The 21,324-nt window shown below is 34.3% G+C and overlaps 1 protein-coding gene across 3 annotated transcripts in view; it reads left to right on the forward strand.

Moving 5' to 3' along the window:
- MOR1 (ARM repeat superfamily protein) overlaps positions 1 to 21,324 on the forward strand; it is a 42,692-nt gene that overhangs the window by 14,994 nt on the left and 6,374 nt on the right. For 2 of the 3 annotated variants that reach the window (XM_088213797.1, XM_088213795.1), the window contains exons 11-48: positions 1,605 to 1,707; positions 2,082 to 2,218; positions 2,916 to 2,981; positions 3,079 to 3,196; positions 3,327 to 3,367; positions 4,121 to 4,192; positions 4,500 to 4,607; positions 4,756 to 4,861; positions 6,098 to 6,210; positions 6,432 to 6,519; positions 6,683 to 6,783; positions 6,868 to 6,975; positions 7,093 to 7,198; positions 7,278 to 7,357; positions 7,434 to 7,583; positions 7,697 to 7,772; positions 7,897 to 8,021; positions 8,102 to 8,212; positions 8,300 to 8,449; positions 8,567 to 8,641; positions 8,733 to 8,814; positions 8,896 to 9,011; positions 9,092 to 9,193; positions 9,281 to 9,355; positions 9,440 to 9,535; positions 9,615 to 9,716; positions 9,839 to 9,940; positions 10,155 to 10,337; positions 10,423 to 10,534; positions 10,792 to 10,868; positions 10,982 to 11,061; positions 11,877 to 11,939; positions 12,035 to 12,161; positions 19,519 to 19,641; positions 19,780 to 19,857; positions 20,097 to 20,255; positions 20,339 to 20,497; positions 21,195 to 21,292. In XM_088213797.1, the coding sequence (XP_088069923.1) occupies positions 1,605 to 1,707; positions 2,082 to 2,218; positions 2,916 to 2,981; positions 3,079 to 3,196; positions 3,327 to 3,367; positions 4,121 to 4,192; positions 4,500 to 4,607; positions 4,756 to 4,861; positions 6,098 to 6,210; positions 6,432 to 6,519; positions 6,683 to 6,783; positions 6,868 to 6,975; positions 7,093 to 7,198; positions 7,278 to 7,357; positions 7,434 to 7,583; positions 7,697 to 7,772; positions 7,897 to 8,021; positions 8,102 to 8,212; positions 8,300 to 8,449; positions 8,567 to 8,641; positions 8,733 to 8,814; positions 8,896 to 9,011; positions 9,092 to 9,193; positions 9,281 to 9,355; positions 9,440 to 9,535; positions 9,615 to 9,716; positions 9,839 to 9,940; positions 10,155 to 10,337; positions 10,423 to 10,534; positions 10,792 to 10,868; positions 10,982 to 11,061; positions 11,877 to 11,939; positions 12,035 to 12,161; positions 19,519 to 19,641; positions 19,780 to 19,857; positions 20,097 to 20,255; positions 20,339 to 20,497; positions 21,195 to 21,292 (3,968 nt within the window). The remainder of the gene's footprint in view (positions 1 to 1,604; positions 1,708 to 2,081; positions 2,219 to 2,915; positions 2,982 to 3,078; positions 3,197 to 3,326; positions 3,368 to 4,120; positions 4,193 to 4,499; positions 4,608 to 4,755; positions 4,862 to 6,097; positions 6,211 to 6,431; positions 6,520 to 6,682; positions 6,784 to 6,867; positions 6,976 to 7,092; positions 7,199 to 7,277; positions 7,358 to 7,433; positions 7,584 to 7,696; positions 7,773 to 7,896; positions 8,022 to 8,101; positions 8,213 to 8,299; positions 8,450 to 8,566; positions 8,642 to 8,732; positions 8,815 to 8,895; positions 9,012 to 9,091; positions 9,194 to 9,280; positions 9,356 to 9,439; positions 9,536 to 9,614; positions 9,717 to 9,838; positions 9,941 to 10,154; positions 10,338 to 10,422; positions 10,535 to 10,791; positions 10,869 to 10,981; positions 11,062 to 11,876; positions 11,940 to 12,034; positions 12,162 to 19,518; positions 19,642 to 19,779; positions 19,858 to 20,096; positions 20,256 to 20,338; positions 20,498 to 21,194; positions 21,293 to 21,324) is intronic. The other variant, XM_088213796.1, reaches the window with a different exon arrangement.

The raw sequence follows: 21,324 nt of genomic DNA on the forward strand, positions 1-21,324 counted from the left end.
ATGGCTATGAAGATTCACAAAAGAAGACGACATCCTATGTTGGAGGGTAATAGTGGCGAAGTTCGGTATCATGGATAGAGGATGATACTCCAGAGCATTGATTGCACCGCATTGAACATGGATGTGGAGATTTACGGATTATAACAGGTGGATGGTTGACATTAGGGTCAAAATCAACTTTTGGCAGGACTACTGGCTTGGAAAGTGATCGCAAAGATCAATTTCCCCATATCTATACAATTGCATGATATAAGGGCTCACGGTTCTTGAGTTTTTCAAGGATAATAGGGGGAAAGGGAATGACATGTGGAAGTTATGAGAAATCTTAATGATTGAGAAATTAATGATTATGAAACTCTCCTTAGTGTACTCGCTCCTCCACATCAATTAATGGGAGTAATGACCAAAAAATATGGAGTCCTAATGCTAGAGGGTCTTTCTCACTGAGTTCTTTTTATAGATATTTGACCAAGAATGACACCACAAAAACCAATGTTCTTTTTCAACAAATGTAGAAGGTTAATGCTTCACGAGGTATTGCATTCTTTGAATAGGAACTAGGTTATGGGTGTATACTTACTATCAACAAGCTGATGAGGAGGGGAGAGATTTTGGTGAACAGTTGTTTTTTATGCAAGAGGGAGACATAATCTTGTAATCACATCTTGCTTTGGTGTGTCTTGCATATAAGTTATGAACTATGGCTTACAGAGTACTGGGGATTAGTTGGGCAATATCTGCTTCGGTAAGAGAAGAGATTCAGGCCTAGAGGGGTATTAGTGGAGGGAATAAAAGTGTGAATCTCATTCCCATTGCTATCTTTGGGTGGTGTAGAACGAGACGAATAAGAGAGCTTTTAAGGGGGTTAGAAGATGAATTTGATAGGTTTAGAGATAGATGATTTCAAACCTTGAGTTTTTTGGTAATCGGTCATTCTCTTTATATAATGGAGGATTTTGGAGACCTCATTGATATTCTAATTAACATGTAAATACTTTTTTGTACACGGGTTGACACTCTCTTGGTGCTTGTGAAATATTTAGTCATACTATATTTTTTATTTTTAAAAAAGATTGGACTTGTGCTATTTGAAGAGCTTACTTTGTTCAATTGTTTTAATCATTTTTCATTGTTATTTTTGGAATAAAAATAAATAGCAACTCCTATTTGTTCACTTTGTATTTGAAATTATGGTAATATTGTTTTGTGATTTGGACTCCACTTCTGCTTTGCACAAGTGTTATTAGAAGGGGTTACTCTTGATTAATTTTGGAGAAGAATGCCATTTTTGATTAATTGCTTCAATTAACTCGTGATCATTGCTTTTATGATAACAAATAATGGCTTCTGGGGATGACAATAGATTTATTTTTCTGGTAGTGCTTACTTTCATGTCTTAGTTTCTCATCTTGTTAGTCATTATGGTGTTTTATGTTTATGAAAAAATGTAATGTAAAACAGTGAGAAGATTTGCTTTTGCTGCTGTTAAGAGTTAATTGTGTCCTCAAAATTCTGAATGATCTGTTTATTCTGATTGTGTATGTTTAATTTCTGAATTCATCTCATCAAGCTATTGCTTGTCTAACACGTTTCTTTTTTCATAGGAAAAATTGAAAGAGAAAAAACCTACATTGACAGAATCACTTACACAAACTCTTCAAGCAATGCATAAATCTGGGTGCTTAAATCTTGCTGACATTGTTGAAGGCAAGTTTCTTGCCAGCCATTTAATATCCCTTTTGCATGTGGAATATTTTTCTTTGAGGTGTTTTTTTTCACACGGTTTTGCTATAACCTGAACAACCTGCCTGATGAATTATAAGGTTCAGGTAGTTCATCAACGATATTTTTCATTTTATATACTAGAATGTATTCTCCTTTTTTCTTAAGCCTCAATCAATGAAATGACATATAGGATCTTGTATGTTCATGCTCTATAAGCAAAGTGGTTGCTCAAGCTACTTCCACTCATTAAATTTGTGATCATTTTCCATTTGGCACTAGATGGATATTTGTTGTGGATGTTATATTCACAAAGATTATTCTATAAATAAAACTATGATAATTGCCGCTTACTGCAGATATTAAGACGGCAGTGAAAAATAAAGTTCCTCTTGTGCGCTCATTAACTTTGAACTGGGTTACGTATTGCATTGAAACAAGTCAAAAAGCTGTTATTCTGAAGGTGCATAAGGATTATGTCTCTATCATGATGGAGGTTAGTACATCCATGCCTTAAGGTCTTGTGTATCATTCTGGAACTTTAGCCTTTTAACTCTGAAAATTTATTCCGTCTTCCTAGCTTCATAGTAAACTTTTTATACCATCAGAAACCTTTGTGCTTTTTTTTTGACAAGGTAATGATTTAGTCAGTGGATTGTTCACCTGCTACAGTGGTCAGCTTTCTATTTGAATGCCCTTTTTCTTTGAGATGGTAAAAGAAAAAAAAATGTCTTTGATCACTTTGTTATGTAACATGTTTTTAGGCCTAAACCTTTGAGGGTGTTCGGGAGAAGGCTTGGGGAAGCATCCACAGTGCTATGCAGATTATAGTTCTTCTGACTTAGTTTTTTTTTCTCAAATTCTAGTTTATATGTCATTTTAGTTGTATTCCAGTTTACAGTTAACACAATCCACTATTGATTTGTTCTTACAGTTAATATGTCATTTCATTTAACTACTCTGTCAGAAACCTACAGGGCTCTGCTTTATTAAAATGTTGTGCTGGTATTAGAGAAAAAGACTCGAGGTTGTTTAGGTTAAATGGCAAATATACTATGGTTTGATCTTTTTAGACTGGTAAACTAATTAGGATATTCAGAAACAACAGATTACTGATAAAATGTTATTGAGGGATCAGGGAAACTTTCACTTTTATTTTTATTTAGTTCCCTAAAACAATTTAAATATTGCAGTGCCTCAATGATGGTACACCAGAAGTGCGGGATGCAGCCTTTTCAGCTTTGGCAGCGATAGCAAAGGTAATATTTGAGGGCATAGAAAGTGTGTGTGTATTGCTAAGTGGTCCAAATTTAGTTTCGTGATTCAACTTCATTTTTTGTATGGTTATTTTAATAGTCTGTTGGTATGAGACCTTTGGAGAGATTATTAGAGAAACTTGATGATGTAAGAAGAAAGAAACTTTCAGAAATGATTGGAGGTTCTGGAGGTGGCACATCTACTAGCACAAGCTCAGGTCTGTGGAAGTTTCATTTTACATCTGTAAAATATTTTATTTACTTACTGTCAGAAATTATTTGATTTGTATATATGTGTGTATAATATTTTACCAAGTTTTTCGCTAATGTCCTATCATGGTATGTCAGTGCCAGTTCAATCATTAGGTGGGAGCGTGCCTTCTACTGAGGTAGGTTTGTTTCGACTTCTCTCTCCAGGATGTTCTTAATATATTTTGCTTCTAGGCTTATTTTCTATAATTTGGATCTGAGTTAATGTCTTGGAATGTCTAGGGAGGATTTTAAAATGTTAATTAAATGGATAGGTACGCTCAACTTGGTGTTTCTCAGGCGATGCTTTTTATCTTGGTTGGCATCTCTCTTGCACACATCTGCCACAAGTCCTGTTTTTAGTGCATTCTTAAGTTCATTAGCTAGCTTGTGACTTGTTTGCGATTATTTTCCCAAGTTATTTCAGTAATTTTCTTTTGATGTTTTACTTATTTGTTTGTTTAAGTTTCTGTTGTAGAAAATTAGAAAGCTGATGTTTTTTCTCAAGTCACCAAAAAATGTTAGGTAATGAATGACTTTTTGTGGAAAATTTTCACTTATTTTTCTATACGTTGCGTAATAAATTACAAGGTCGCCGATGTTTTTGTGACAATAATTTATTTCTCCAAAAATGTTAAAGAACTACCTAGTTCATGTGCTGGTTTATATTTAAGTTGAATATAGAAGGAAACAGTTTATGAAGTTCGATCAATGCATTTCTTATCCATTGGCACTGATGTTTAGGTAACTTATAATTTTTGTTGCACATCAGTCATGCTTGAATTTTACACTGTTTTCTTCCTTGTGGGTTATTTGTTAGTGTGCCCCCAAGGTTTTTCTGGATGCATGTAGATCAAGTGCTTATGCCTCAATATTTTGTTAAATTTGTGCAGACTTCAGAAGCCTCCTTTGTTAGAAGGTCAGCAGCAAGCATGTTAAGTGGGAAAAGACCTGCTTCTGCTCTTGTGAGTTATTCATTTATTTTCCTATATTTTGAGGGTTGGGACACAATTGGGCCGTGGGGGACAAGGTTTCTGAATTATAATTATTAACATTTTGTTATTCTCGATGAGGTGGCAGGTGACTTTTGTTTATCAAAAGACAATCTTGGTTGTGCAGGCATTGGAAATTTCTGTTATATCATTAATTTATTATTTTCTTTTCTTTTGTGCGGGTGGGGGAGGTGGGGCATGTTGAGCGAGGAGGCCATAGGACAGAAATGTTACCATATCGTCTTTTGACATTTGCTCACCAAATTTTTGTTTCGTGTAGCCTGCAAACAAAAAGGGTGGCTCAGTAAAATTGGCTGGTAATAAAAAAGGGGATGGTTCTGGACGGTTAGAGACTTCAAAATCAGCTGAACCACCTGAAGACATTGAGGTGAAGCTATGACATTGGCTGAAGTCGAAAGATTAATGCTGTTAGTCAACAATTTTTTCTACCCAGGTGGCATCTGTTGGTGCCTTTGGGCAATGCATTACTAGTTTGGGTCCTGATACTTCCCTATCGGTTTATTTTGTATTTGCAGCCTGTGGACATGAGTCTTGAAGAGATTGAAAGTAGACTAGGTTCTCTTATTCAGACAGATACTATCTCTCAGTTGAAGAGCTCTGTATGGAAAGAACGGCTTGAAGGTTGGTGGTTATTGTCGTTATTGCTATTTTTTGCTGCTATCTTTCCCCACAGTCATAATGCTGTTGCTTGGGATCTCCTTGTCAGTGCCTTCTTCAAAGTTTCGAAGCCTTTTGGTTAAAATCATTATTTAATTTTGCAACTAGAATTTACCCATGGATGGTTGTCTTGGACCACATACTGCACCTGCAACTATAGTTAAATATGTAATAGGCTTGATCTATATGTTGTATCTTGATTTTTGTTACACTTCTTGGCTGCTTTTTGTTGTTTTATCTAATCTAACTTGTATTTTACAGATGGAGTTCATTGAGAGGATGACCATGAATTTTCTTTTCTTTTTTGTGAATAAAATGTTTTTCAATAAATAAATCACCAATTCCATAAAATCTCTAATGGGTCCTTTAGTTCTTAATTGCAGAAATGGAATGGAAGTTACGTGCAGATTGCTCACATTAGATCATTGGTCCCAAACTCTGTGTGTGTTGTTCAGTAGCTATTCTCTCATTGATGGGAAGGATATTGGGGATCCCGTAGATATTTTGGCTAATAGTCTTGTGCATATGCCTTTTATACAAGGGGCATTCCTTTGGAACCTTGTGAATAATACTCATGTTATTTACTCAAAAAGAAAAGTAGAAATAGTAATTCTCCAAAACAATCAATATTTAATCCTCATTAAAAATCAGAAACAAAAATAGTCATTTTATCCTTGATGGAGAAGTCTTTAAGGAGCTCACTTATTTCTTGGCTGATGCTTAACTAACTCCTTGCTTCTTTGTCTTGTATAGCTTTTGCAGATGTGTTGTACCCCCTTGGTGCATTTCAGTGTTATCCTCATTTTCAGAAAAAGAAAATAAGATTTTATGTGAAGACATGAATTATGACGTTAACAAAATCGCTAGACTTGGACTACAATTAACTCGTCTCAATTATTGTGAACCCAAAAGTGAATGTGTTACTATGCAACAAAAATGATTCAATCCACCCTTTTCTCATGTACCAAAGGTGCATAGTAGGAAACTGAGCAAAAGAAGTTTCATTTATGTCATTGGGTGCCAAAATATTCAGCATTCCGATAAAGAGATCTGGGTGAAAAGAGTAAACCTTCTAACAAGTTTAGATTGTAGAAAAGAGAAAAACTGTAATAGAAAGTTATAAATAGTTTTATTCAAAGAATTGACAGATCTGAATCGCAGAGGTTTTTCTATATCATGATCTTTTTTTGTCTGTTGCAGCAATGATGTCATTAAAACAAAAGGTTGAAGGTATACAGGACCTCGATCAGTCCGTTGAGATTTTGATTCGTCTACTTTGTGCTATTCCTGGTTGGAATGAGAAAAATGTTCAGGTATGCAATATTCTTTCTTTATTTATTTTTTCTTATTAAATCATCAGATTATCTTCTTTCTTTATTTTCAAACATTTCCCCCTTCTGGAGTACATCCACAGAATTTACTAACTTGCTGGTTAAGCATTGTTATTTGATTATCATCAGATTGTCTTATGGTTTCTTACTTTTCCTAGTTTGGAATAAAGAAGAGTATCAACCAAAGAATTTAATAAATGCAGGTTCAGCAGCAGGTTATTGAAGTTATCGCTCACATAGCTTCTGTTGCGACAAAGTTTCCGAAGAAATGCATTGTACTTTGCCTTTTGGGTGGGTGTTAAGTCACATGGAGTTTTGCTTTTGAATTAATCAGTGAATTGTTTCTAGGTTAATTCGTTTGGCTTTCTAATAAAATGGATGTTTTTAGTGGTGCTTATTTTACTTAATAGATTTCAATCCAGGCCCTAATCTGTCCTATTTGCATAATTGACAGGCATAAGTGAACGAGTGGCTGATATCAAGACTCGTGCCCATGCTATGAAATGTCTTACTACTTTTTCTGAAGCAGTTGGTCCAGGATTTATTTTCGAAAGAGTAATTGTGGCAGAAACTTATTTGCTTTTTTTTGTTTTAATTGGAACATGTCTCAATAATGTCTTCGAATTTTTTGTTTTATAGCTCTACAAAATAATGAAAGAGCACAAGAATCCAAAGGTTCTTAGTGAAGGGTTATTGTGGATGGTTTCTGCAGTCGAAGACTTTGGTGTGGCACATCTGAAGCTTAAGGTCTTCATGATTTTTCCATCACAATATTTTAGCTTCTTGAAAATTTACAGTTTATTTTCATCTGTCATTTATTTATTGTTGATGTTAAAGAGAGATACATATGTTGTTATTTTACAGGAATTAATTGATTTCTGTAAGGATGTTGGACTGCAATCCAGTGCAGCTGCCACCAGAAATGCTACAATTAAGCTTTTGGGTTCTTTACATAAATTTGTTGGTCCAGGTGAGACATTTGTTTTTTCGAAAAAGTAGTATGTCTTCATTGAGTTTATTAGTTGTATGTGTGTGTTTTTCCTATGCAGATATCAAAGGATTTCTTGTAGATGTCAAACCAGCATTGCTTACTGCACTTGATGCTGAGTATGAGAAAAATCCATATGAGGTATATATGATAGCTGCTGCCCATTTTAGTGATGCTTTTCAGTGGATTCCTGCTGTCCTCACTTGTCATGCTTCAGGGTGCTTCTGCAGTTACAAAGAAGACTGTTAAGTCATCAGTATCCACAATGGCAACGTCTGCAGGTGGGCTGGATGGCCTGCCACGTGAAGATATTAGCGGAAAGATTACTCCCACTCTGCTAAAGAGCTTGGAAAGTCCTGATTGGAAGGTATGATATTATCAATGCTTTCTTTTTTGTCATATTTCTGTTTTCCTAGGGATATTTCCTCTGAATAGTGGAATGACCTTCATTATTATTGTTTTGGCAATTTTTCATCTCAGATCCGTTTGGAGTCAATTGAAGCTGTAAATAAAATTCTGGAGGATGCTAACAAGCGTATTCAGCCAACTGGAACTGGTATGAACTTTCCTTGCATTTTTTTCGTTTGTACAAGGGTTGTCTAAATTCTAGATATCTGAAATTTTCCTAGATACTTTATATGTCTTTCCTGTATTACTATTATTTTTTTCTTCACTGCTAGGAGAGTTATTTGGTGCTCTTAGAGGTCGTCTTTATGATAGCAACAAAAATATAGTTATGGCAACTCTGACAACTATTGGTGGTGTTTCATCTGCAATGGGACTTCCTGTTGAGAAGTCAAGCAAGGTTTTGGTCCTTTACAACTTCATTAACTTCCATATATGTTTATATTTGACAAATATGAACTTCAGAGTTGTTTCTTTCAGGGTATTCTATCTGATGTTTTGAAGTGTCTTGGTGACAACAAGAAGCATATGAGAGAATGCACTTTGAATGCACTTGATTCCTGGCTTGCTGCTGTTCATCTTGATAAAATGGTAACTTATTGGGGCTTACTTTGAGAAATTTTCATGTTTCCATTCAATATAGGTCTACTTTAAATTAATACTATTTTATTCTTGTAGATTCCTTACGTTACGACAGCTTTGATGGATACCAAACTCGGTGCAGAAGGGCGTAAGGATCTTTTTGATTGGTTGTCAAAGCAACTTGCTGGATTAAGTGATTTTCCTGATGCTGTGCATCTGCTGAAACCAGCCAGCTCTGCTATGACGGTAGATTTATTTAACTTGATGATTTTAAATTTTTTTCACTATCCTTTTTTGGATCATGGTATAGGCATGTAATGTTAATATTTTTACTATTTTGCTGAATGCTTGAATGTTTTTTAGGACAAATTATCAGATGTACGAAAAGCAGCAGAAGCTTGCGTCTCTGAAATTCTCAGAGTTAGCGGACAAGAAACAGTATGTGCACTAGAACTCTGGTGCTTTTCTTCCCTATTTGAGGTTAGATTCATATATAAACATTTTTCTTCATGCACATGTATCGTTTCAGGTTGAGAAAAATCTTAAAGATATCCATGGACCAGCTTTAGCACTTATTCTTGAACGACTGAAACCCTATGGCATCATTCAAGGTAATTTTGATCTTTTCATTTTGTTCTGTTATTTTCTCTGCTCGGTCTTTAATGATAGCTAAGTTGCATTATTTATCCTAGAATCTTTTGAATCTACAAAAGCAAATTCGACGGGAGTGACTTCTAGAGGAAGCTCCAAAGTTGTAAAAGCTGCTTCCAATGGTGTCTCAAAGCATGCTAATAGAGCTATATCTTCAGTAAGTTTAGCAGTCATTTGAATTACATCAGTTTTAAAACTTAATTGGCTAATTGATTGTTATTCTTGTGTCTTTGAAAGAGAATCATTCCAATGAAGGGCTCAAGACCAGAGTCAATTGCTTCTGTTAATGATATAGCTGTTCACTCTCAGGTTTTGCTGAGTATCAAGGATTCAAATAAGGTACTTTAATGTACAGAAGACTGACATTTCTACTGATTTTCTATCATATTAATAGAACAGATGTAATTCAGACTTTCTCATGTACAGGAAGATAGAGAGAGGATGGTGGTTCGTAAGGTTAAGTTTGAAGAGCTACGGTTAGAACAGATACAAGATCTTGAGGTCTCTTTTCACAAAATCATTTTAAAATTATTTGTTTCTTCAGTTGCTTCGTTGTGCTAAATATGATATTTGGCTTCATTGCAGAATGATATGGTGAAATATTTTAGGGAGGATTTGAGCAGGCGGTTGTTAAGCACAGATTTCAAAAAGCAAGTTGATGGGCTTGAGATGCTGCAGAAGGTATTTTACTGTCACATTTGTGCATCTGTTTCTGAGTTGTTTGGGTAGCTGTGTTATTCAAAAGGTTGTTTGAATGCAGGCGCTTGCATCTGTTCGAAAAGAGATAGTTGAAGTTTTGGATATACTTTTGAGGTGGTTTGTTTTGCAGTTCTGTAAATCTAACACAACATGCCTGTTGAAGGTGTGGTTGTTTTTCTTATCTGATTGCTTTTCGTTGTATTGAAAATCTGCTCTCTTGTGAATCTAACACAAGAACCTTGGCTTATGATTATTGATTTTCCATGATTCTTCGGACTGAATCAGGTACTTGAAGTTCTTCCTGAACTTTTTGATATATTGAAGGATGAGGCATACTCTATGACCGAATCGGAAGCTGCCATATTTCTTCCTTGCTTGATTGAGAAGGTTAGTCCTCGTCAACAACATCATTTTTGTCCATTCATAGCCGAAAATGAACTCCTCCCTTTTTCTTACTTGTTTCTTCTATGGTTGTGTTGATAGTTTCTCTTTGATGAATATCTCATCACTGTTTGCTTTGTTCTTTTTATGGGTTTAGTATTTGACAATTGAGTAATTTTCAGATCCAGATTTGCTGAAATTTATGTTTTCTATACTGCAGTTGGGGCATAACATTGAGAAAGTTAGAGAAAAGATGCGTGAACTGACAAAGCAGATAGTCCACTATTATTCGGCAATAAAAACTTATCCTTATATTTTGGAGGGTTTGCGTTCTAAAAACAACCGCACTCGGATAGAATGTGTTGATCTTGTTGGGTTTTTGATTGAGAATCGTGGAGCTGAGGTACGAGAAGAAGCTTATATATATTGTCCTTTTGGATATTCATGGAGCTTTTTGGGTGCCTTTATTTACTACTTTTTTGAAGCAGGTCAATGGATTGTTTAAATCCTTGCAAATGGTTGCAAGCTTGACTGCAGAAAGAGATGGTGAAATCAGGAAAGCTGCTCTAAACACACTTGCTACTGGTTATAAGATTCTCGGTATGTGAAATTGTTTCATGGCCATTTCGAAGTCATAATTTATAATTATGGGGATTCTGAACGGAAGAATATGAGACCTATTTTTGGTGTTTGAGTTAATATGTAAACAACTTCCTGTACCTCATCTTACTTTCTCATTTAGGCAAGTGATGTGGTCATTTAGCATCCTGTTTTCTATAATCGAAACATCAGTTCTTTTGAATTTTTCTTTAATGCAGTTGTTTTGATGTTGTTGAGTGGTTTATAATTTTCAATAGGTGATGATATATGGAGATATGTTGGGAAGCTAACGGATGCTCAAAGAAGCATGCTAGATGACAGATTTAAGTGGAAAGTCAGTACATGGAGAGACCTATGTGCATATATACTTATATATACACAAACATAACAAGTCAACTGTCTAATTCTCAACTTGTTTTTATCACTTTTAATGATCTACTGCTTTAGGTCCGAGAGATGGAGAAAAGGAAGGAAGGAAAACCTGGTGAAGCACGAGCTACTTTAAGGCGTTCTGTCAGAGAAAATGGGTGTGTATCTATTTGGGGAAATATGGTTGTTTTGTATTGAAAGAGATTTGCCTCTTATTTCCTTATCCTTCGCGAGTATCTCCTCTCTCCTACTTCTATTCTCAACCATGATATGTCTGGATGAGGTAAAGCTTGAGAGGATTGAGAGTTGTGGGTCAATTCTTGCATAATTATTTCTGTTTTTTTGCTTTTTGAACCTTGGAGTTTAGATAGTTTAAGCCCTAATAAAATGGCATTGATACTTCTAAAAATAAAATGGCACCTGTCATTTGTTTTGATCATATTTTTTCAGAGAGGATATGACTTATTTTGTGGCAATTTATACTTGTAGCATTTACAAGTGCAAAAAGATTCAGCTTTTTCCCGAGCCTCCGGTCTGCTAATTTTCTGTTGTTGGTGCCTTTCTGTAAAGGCTTTATTGCCCTCTTGGTTTTTCCAATAGTTTTGACCTTTTAATCATCTATTGTACTTGACACAGGGAAGGACATTAGGTAGTGTATGAATTAATATATAGAGCATTTTGTAGTGTGTGATTCAATATGCATTATCATCTTTCTGACTCTCATTCACTTTTTATTTTTCTTTCCTAACATCAATATTTTTGCCTCCCCACATGGTGTTGGATAGAGGTATCTTTTTCCTGCTTATATCACGTACTCATGCGTTTGGCAGTTATGTTTATCAGGCCAATTTGTTAAAAGTTCTTTTCATCTTCGCATTTTCCTAACTACAATAGAAATAGATATTGGTTGTATTATAAAATCCCTTTATTCTTTATTTAGTTTCTCAGCAGCTTATATGTTTTTGATTATCAGGTCTGACGTAGCAGAACAAAGTGGGGAGGTTTCACAATCTCTTTCTGGCCCATCATTTGCAAGGTGTTACAGTTTTTGTTGTTACCATTAGAATGTATATAATGTCCTCTTCCCACTACTAACTTCTTCTATATAATGTAACTAACTCGTTCTGTCAGGAGAAACTATGGACATTCCGAACTCAACATGGAGAGAAATTTAATGACACGAGCGTTTGCTGGTGCTGCTGGCCCTACAGACTGGAATGAAGCTTTGGACATCATTTCATTTGGGTCTCCGGAGCAGGTTCTTATCAACCTTGTTTTTTTTTTTTCTGAAAAAAAAAATCTTTTACCAGGAAGTCCTGTTTGTCCACTTGATTTCATAAGCAAGTGTCAGAAACTTGTGTACTTTCTATTTAATTACTTATATGCTGTTCTAGATGGATGTTACATTTAGTCATCGGGCACATTGCATAATATTTGGTTACCATGCAAAGGACCTGAGTGGAAGACTTTTTTAACTTGGACCACTTGTTACGAAGTAATTTCCAGTTATTCCATGGCTTAGAATCATTGATTGCTACAATTCTTTCTACATCTTTGTGATTTTTGTGCTTTTTGATTCGTAAATATAATGGAATGGAGTATGAAATGCGAAAGAGCTAAGAAAAACTCTCAGCTCAGAAATAAGATATATATATGTATCTATTGATATGGATATAGATGTGTGTGTGTGTATGTGTCATTAGAACTACAAAATTATAGTCTTACTAGAAGTAAGAGTTTCAGGAGAGTAACACAAACTTGCTTTCAGAAATAGCTAAGAAGGGTATGAATTCTGTCCTTGGTTGGATAAGCAAGATGTGTTTGGTTCAAAATGCCGGTTGGAATATTGAGAAGATTACATATATATATATATATCAATAGAATAGGATGGGTGAAGTATTTTTTAGTTGAGTTGTTTTTCTAAGGATGTTCAAGTCATAGAAGCGAGAATAATGAGCATTTGAAGGGTATTGCTATCTACCCTATTCGGTTTGAAGATTAATTTTCATGTAACATTACTTTCAGGTCACTGCATGAAAATGTAAAATAGTCTACTTACCCCCTAGATTTTGCTTATAATTGTCTTAATTTGTAATGGGTGTCAGACTCTAATTGTCAGAGTAATTGGATTATGAACTTCCAGTTTTTTTAGGGTTGAAGGACTGAAGTAGAGAATATCAATAAATTTTGTTCATAAAGCAGCCTTTAAAATAATGATCAATTGCCCATGTTTCGTAGGGTATCCACATAACCTAGTATGAATCTTTAAACAGGAAAACAATAACAAAATAAGACGTCTGAGTGATAAGTAAATTGTATACTAGGACTATTGTTAATACATTGTAAATAAGTTGGTACCTCTTTAATAATATGCTAATATTATAACTACATAAATTTGTTATTTATTGAAATATGTTCATCCTGAAATATTCTTGATTTGCATCAGGGAGAGCTTGTCGGACATTTTTAGTTGTCTTTTCTGGTAAAAATATATGCTTATTTGTCTTTTGATTGTAACTCATAGTTTTATTGATATGAGTGTGAAAAAGAATAGTATAACGTATGTTAAAGAAATGGTAAATTAGGTTAAAGAGTATAAAGGTAAACTACATCCTATGACATCCTATGTAATTAATTGTCTATTTTCTTTTTCATCTTATAAAACTTTTTATATACAACTGTAATATTTAATATAATACACATCAAACCATTCTTAACATGGTATCTGGGCATTAGGTTACATAAATCCTAAATTTTTTTACAAATCCTATTCGACTTTCATTATCGAAATAGAAAAGAAAAGAAAAGAAAACCTTAAAGGGATTAGGCCAACTTTAATAGTCGACCACTGTAGACCAGCCGCCAGCCACCAGTAGCAGCCAAACAGGCCTTCATAGTTGGCACCAATCCTTTAGTCGTGCACCTAACTGGGTGCATTCCTGTCCGGTAGTGTTTTCTTTCCACTTGTCTAGGTACGCACCTTCCCTCTGCCACAATTGCTACACCTGTTGCCCCTGCTGACCTTCATCTCCGGATGTGTAGTTCTTTGCAGCCGCACATTATCCAAATGTGGTCACAACCCCGACGCAATCTTCTTGTTCTGTCTTGCTGCTCAGATGCGGCCGCTGCGCTGACATGACCACACCAGCTGATGCGCGGCATGGTGTCAAACGAGCATTCACTCCTCTGCACCACTCTGTGCTCCAGCAACTGGATCTATCAAAGCCTGCATCATTTTCCAAGTGAGCACTTGTATTTCTAACCTGTCAAAGCGTCAGTGTCAAAGCATCAGCTTAGGTTTGTCTGAGCCTGCATCAATCCTAGCGGCCTCCCAGTCCGTCACTTTTATCAGTGGGACCTTCTTCCTCTAGAATCTTCCTTGTGCAGCTGCGTGGACCACACCACCATCCTCACACTGCCCAACGAAACCTTTGTTCCAGTTGCTAGGATTAACCGCCTAACTTAATTTCCAAACATCTATTTTATAAATGTCAGAGGTTACATCTTAATCCATAGGTCTAACACGTACATATGGAGAATACAACCAATGAATTTTAACACATATAGTCTACCTACCGCTTAACAAGAAAAGACTATTTGAGTTGGTCCCAATTAATTCAGATCAACCTCAAGGGAAAGACAAACTCAATCGTCTTTTGGATATCGAATCAAAGCCAGAGACCGCACATTTGATGACTGAGATCAAAAGGGTTCCATGATCAATGTATGCTTCTGGAAATCCATGACTCTAGAAATTAGCAAGACCATAATGTTCCTACCCATAACAAAAACAGTGTAGGATGCAATGGGCGAAACCTACACTAAGATCAATGATGCTGCATATAGTTATGACCTAACTGTCAAGATATGGTTCGCAAACAAAGGAAATAAGTTAGTCAGTGAATATTCTAACACGTTAAAAACCTGATGGCAGGAACTTGACCAAGACCATAGTCTGGCCATGGATTTGCTCAAGGGATATAGTTTCTCTCAAAAAGTTTGTAGAAAGAGATAGTACATATCAATTTCTGGCTGGATTAAATTCTGAATATGATCAAGTACAAGTAGATATTAGAAAAAGAGAAAATGTCATCATTTGATGAGGTAATTTTCATTGTAACAATGGAAGAAGGCATAGAGCCGATCATATTAGAATATTCTTCCACCTATAGGTCAATCCTGATCTTATGAGGTTAAACCTTGCTAGCGAATAGAAGAAGTTAGTCACTCTAAGAACTCAATTGTGAAAGCAGATAACATGAATAATCTTTGGTGTATTTTTGGCAAAAAATCTAGAAACACCAAAGAAAAATATTTGACATTTCACTACAAGTCCAATACCTTCAGCAAATAGTGAGGATACAGAACTCTCTCACAGAAGATTCTCAAAGAGGTTCATATAGCTCATTAATGGGAAGATGAAACACCTGCCAATTTCATTGCTTTCAAACCTGAGGTTGAACAACTGTGAAATTGATTAGTGGTCCTTGAGAAGCCAACTGGTACAAGTGTAATAAAACATTTAGGTGTGGTTTAATTTTCACACAGTTTAATTACCTCTAATAAACTCTTTGAAAATTCTTGTATTGTAGACTTTGGAGTAATAGATCATGCGACTAATAAGATTGTCATTGTATATGGTTCTGTAAAAACAATATTAATATTCTGTATCACTAATCTTGTGTTAGTCCATAATATATTATAAGACTTGAACTATAAAGTAATATTTCAGGATTCCCACCGTAGTTTATAAGATCAGAATTTGGGGAAGATAATTGGATGTGCTGAAGTTAGAAATGTACTCTACTACTTGTATGCACTTGGGGGATTTTTCTTTGATGTTACTACCGAACTTGCAGAATAAAATATGGTTCCATCATAAAAGACTTGGGCAATAATCCGTTTTCACTTTGAAGATTATGTTTTCTTTATTTTTTAAGAATTTAGGAAATAGAGATTTATATTAAGATGTTGTGAGTTCCTAAAACATAAACGTATAATATCTTCCATTAGAAAGAAGTTTAGTTCCCTTTTCATTAATTCATAATCATATTTGGGGTTCAAGTTACACCTGATATTTCTGAGACTTGATAGTTTGTGTCATTTATTGATGACTGTACTATAGTCACCTGACTGTTTTTGCTCAAAGTCAAATATGATATTAGTCATATAATACCGTAGTTTTACAACATGATAAAAACCCAATTTGGAGCTAGTATAAAAAGATTTGGTACCAAAAATGCTAAAGATTTTTTTGATCACACACTTTTATCGTTCTTCAATTAGGTAGGAATTTTTCATGAATTATCTTGCGTCTATACTTCACAAATCAAACGGAGTAAAGGAACGCCAAAATAATTGTCTTCTAGCCACCACTATAGCTTTCCTATTCCAAGACAACATTGCATAATAATATTGGACGAAGCCGTCCTTACCGTTACCTACATTATTAACCATTTGCACTAGTGTTTTTGACTTCAATTTGATAGATATTTGTACTGGAATTGACGAACAACCAATAACAACATTAGTATTTGTGGGGTACTCTTCCTCTCAAAAATGGTACAAATGGTACTGTCCTATAAATTTTATGTTTGTGAATATCACATTTGTTGAATAAGAATCCGACTTCACTCAACCTTATCTTTAAGGGCAGTTTATATTGGAAAGATAAGGATAATGAATTCTTAACGAACTTTACTGTACCACCTCTTCCACACATCGCTTTACTACACATCCCAACATCGTCACTAGAAGAAAATCTTTAGAATCCACTAGGGAACTCATCCACTCAATAGATTATATCAGATTCTAGGCTTTCCCAAGTGTGTACAAAGAGGAAGATATCAAATATTGAGCCCAAGTTGATCCAAGAATTCGACCTTGATCTCGGAACTGGCGTAAGTCCCAGAAACCCTGTACGGTCTGATTAATATATCTTTTGCATTTCATAAAAATACAAGAGGATGCACTAAACATTTTTTTTATCCTATCTTGCAGTTTGTATCATTTGATAAGTACTTATCATCTCATAAAATTTTATCACAAGTTTGAATATTGAATCTATTCATAACACAACTGCTGATGTATTTTCTTGTGAAAAATGAGAAAATGTTATGATAAATAGAATGCAGATATTTGAAAAGAACTGGACATAGGAATAGTGAATATACCCAAAAGCAAGAAACCAATGACATGCAAGTGAGTCTTTACAATCAAATACAACGCGTGAGATAATTGAGATTTAAAAACAAGACTGGTAGCAGAAGGCTATATACATGCATATGAGATTGACTAATAGGAGACATTCATACCAGTAGCGAAGATGAACACTAAGTGAATTTTGTTGTTATTAGCTGCTTACTTTGATGAGCAACTATAACAATTTGATGTAAACATTGCCTTCTTGCATGGAGATTTAGAAGAAAAAACTAAGGAAGATACCGTATGGATTCAAGCAACCGCCAAGAGCATGGTTTTGCAAGTATGCAAGAGTGATGATAAACTTGAGATGTAAGCAAACTCAAAGAAATCACATTCTATTCATTAAGCATTCAAAGACAGGGGGAGTTATTGCTCGTCTAATATGCGTTAATGACGCAATGACATTATCGTAGCAGTGGATGATGAGAGAGAAAAATTGATATTAAAACAATTCCTGGCAAAAGGATTTGAAATGAAGGAATTAAGTTAGGTTGAAGTATTTCCTCATAATTGAAGTCGTTCACTCAAAATTCGGTATCTTTATTTTTCAATAGAAATACATTCATGACTTGTTGAAAGATTGAAAAATTAGCATGTAAACTAAGTAGTACTTCTATTAGTTCTAATCACAAATTAGGAATAGTAGAAGAAGATATACTAGTAAATAATTGATATACCTATCCCATACGAGATGAAACATCATCGTTGCAATGAGTATTATAAGTCAATTCGTGTGCAGTCCGAAAGAAGTGCACTTGCAAGTAACCTATAAAATACTGCATAGTCATACTGAAAAATGAAATATATTCAGGAAGAATAATCGGCTACTCCTAGGAGATGGATGCAGATTATGCATGATCAGTTATAGACAAAAAACTTACTGCAAGATACTATATCTTCCTTGGGGGTAACATAGTCACTTGGAGGAGTAAGAAGTAAAATATAGTTCTTATATTAAGTGCAAAATCCGAATTTCGATCAATGAGACATGAGGTTTATGAACTATTATAGATAAGAATTATTTTTAGAATATCTTAGAATCAAGTAGGAACATTCCATGTGCCTATGCTGTGGCAGTAAGTGAATCATAAGCATTACGCACAATTCGATGCAACATGACCTGATCAAATATATCGAGGTTAATAGACATTTTATCAAAAAAAAAAAAACATAATAATGGTCCGATATGTACTCTATACATGTTTACCAATTCTCAACTAACAGATTTGTCATCTAAAGGTTTAAGCAATCCAGTATTTCAAATTCTTATTGCAAGTTTGAGATGAACAATAGCTACTCTTCAGCTTGATGAAGAGTGTTAAAGAAAGAGTAAATTAAGTTAAAGAGTATAAAAGTAATTACACCTTATGTAATTAATTGTGTGTTTCCTTTTTCATTTTACAAAAAGCTACATGTATAGGGTTATAATATTTAGTAGAATACTCATCAAACTATTCTTAACAACATAGTTTCTATATATGTGCATATGTATGTCTGAATGTTTGCTATTAAGGACTTTGCAAGTGGTAATAAACGCCTTTTGCTAAGGTGTATCATAGAGGAAAAAAAATTCTGAACTTAATAATTAGTTTGTATATGGATTGAAGTGTTGTTATGTGTTGGAATATTTGGCAGTTTTATGTATTGGGTGTGGGTAGTTGCTAAATCTAAGAGTAAGACATGGAGGTAGATCTTCGATTCAGAGTAATAAAACCTATTGCTGTATTCTGGACAGACTTTATTGATGAAAAATATTTATAAGGTTTAGATTGTTTGGTTCTCTCTTAACAAGTCCATAAAATTTATTGAAGGTAGGTAAGGAAAGAAGAATTCATGAACAGTCACAAATAGTATTGAATTGTCAACCGTCCCATAAATAGGGACCCTAAGAGTTTTTTCTGTTTTGCGTTTCTTTAATTAGTCAATATTCAGTTATACTTTTATTGTTTGATAGAGATTTTTTCGAAATATTGTTTGATAGAGATTTTCTATCAATTTCTTTGATATGGAAAGAACTCATGAACAGTCACAAATAGTATTGAATTATCAACTGTCCCATAAATAGGTCCATTAATAGGGACCCTAAAAGTTTTTTCTGTTTTGCGTTTCTTTAATTAGTCTATATTCAGTTATACTTTTATTGTTTGATAGAGATTTTTTCGCAATATTGTTTGATAAAGATTTTCTATTAATTTCTTTGACATGGAAAATACTGGAAAGAGGAAACGAGGAAACAATTAAAGAGAAGGTAGTTAGCAGAAGTATAAACTAGGTGTCTGCTTTATTTTTGTGTTGATTATACTCAAGCTGCAGCCATTCAGTGTTTTTTTCTCCCTGCACCCCATATTGTTAAGGCTTTAAATTTGTAGTGAAAACTGACTATCTAAAGTTATTACATATCTATCTTGCAGTCTGTTGAAGGAATGAAAGTTGTTTGCCATGAGTTAGCGCAGGCCAGTACTGATCCAGAAGGCAGTGCAATGGATGAGCTTGTGAAAGATGCAGATAGACTTGTTTCATGTTTAGCGAATAAGGCATTTATTATAATAGATTTTTTGTTCTCTCCATTTTTATTCACAGATACAAATGATAAAGTTTTTAATTAGGTGTATATAACCTTCAAGACTTCTGATTTTTTTGTTATTGATATTTTGCTTCTTTTCTTTGTATAGGTTGCCAAGACTTTTGATTTCAGTTTGACTGGAGCTTCATCAAGGTCTTGCAAATATGTACTTAACACACTTATGCAGGTAAGGATATGGTAAAAGTTGTCTATAATTTCAAATATAATCTTGCTTTTCATATTTTATCCATTGCTATTTTGTGGGAAGAAGGTAACAGGGAGAAAAAAAGAGAGAACTGTAAGTTGCAGATGCTCTGATTTAAATGGTTACTGGATGTATATCTTCTTCCATATTCTCCAATACAGCAAGCTCTGCATTTATAATCTTACTCCTACAGAAGAATAACTAAATGAACTTTTCTGCAGACTTTTCAAAATAAAAAGCTTGCGTATGCTGTCAAGGAGGGTACTCTTGACAGTCTTATTACTGAGCTTCTGCTTTGGCTTTTGGATGAAAGAGTTCCTCGCATGGATGATGGCAGTCAACTTCTGAAAGCTTTGAATGTTTTGATGCTTAAAATTCTGGTATGAATATAATTCCTAAGGCACCTCTTTTCTGTAATTTTTCTGAGTTCTTTCCCTGGCTTTAAACTGGTGTGTATGTACAGGATAATGCAGACCGAACATCTTCTTTTGTTGTCCTTATTAATTTGTTGCGGCCATTGGATCCGTCGCGATGGCCTTCTCCTACGTCAAATGAAGCTTTTGCTACCCGAAATCAGAAGTTCTCTGATCTGGTTGTAAAATGCCTGATCAAACTCACAAAGGTAAGATATTTTTGTTGTGCTTATTAATCACCTATATTTAAAGAATACATTTTCCTCCTGGTTTCTTTATGCGTAAACTAATCACCTATATTTAAGCGTTTACTACTGTCGTTCTTAGAGCTAGTTGGTCTTTACTTCTACTTATGCTGTCAAAAAGCAGAGACTTACCAAACACTAAAGAAATTGCTTTTAGGTAAACGCAATAGTTGTTCTTGGCTTTTAACGAACATGAAATCAAAAGTTGGAAATAGATACTTTTCAGAAATGATTTATGCTTTAGGAGGTATTTTTAAATAAAATATTTTTATTAATAAAAATATAGTATTAATTCATTATCAATAATTTTATAATTATTATAATTTATTAAAATAATATTTATTTCAAAATTAAATAATAATCTAAAATTAATTATATGTTGATTAAAATAATAAATAAATAAATAAATAACATTACTTTTAAAATTAAATAATAATTATAAAATTATTGATAATGAATAAAAATAATAAATATATTGAAATATTTTGAGATAATTTAGAGTATTAGGATAATTTTTAGAAAAGAAAACATTATTTAAATAATTAGAGTGGAAACTAATTATATATATAATTCTATGTATACATGTATGTATGCTTATTCCAGAAAGTGTAGTGGTTTGCTTGTGTTGGACATGCCATGAACTGCTCTCCATGTGATACAGGTTCTTCAAAGCACAATATATGACGTCGATCTTGATCGTATCCTCCAAAGCATCCATCTGTACTTGCAAGAGTTAGGAATGGAAGAAATTAGGAGAAGGTATGTGTAATAATTCTATGACCCCCTCAAAA

The sequence above is a fragment of the Carica papaya genome, chromosome 2, assembly GCF_054855325.1.
Source record: "Carica papaya isolate Zhongbai chromosome 2, ASM5485532v1, whole genome shotgun sequence".
Lineage (NCBI taxonomy): Eukaryota > Viridiplantae > Streptophyta > Magnoliopsida > Brassicales > Caricaceae > Carica > Carica papaya.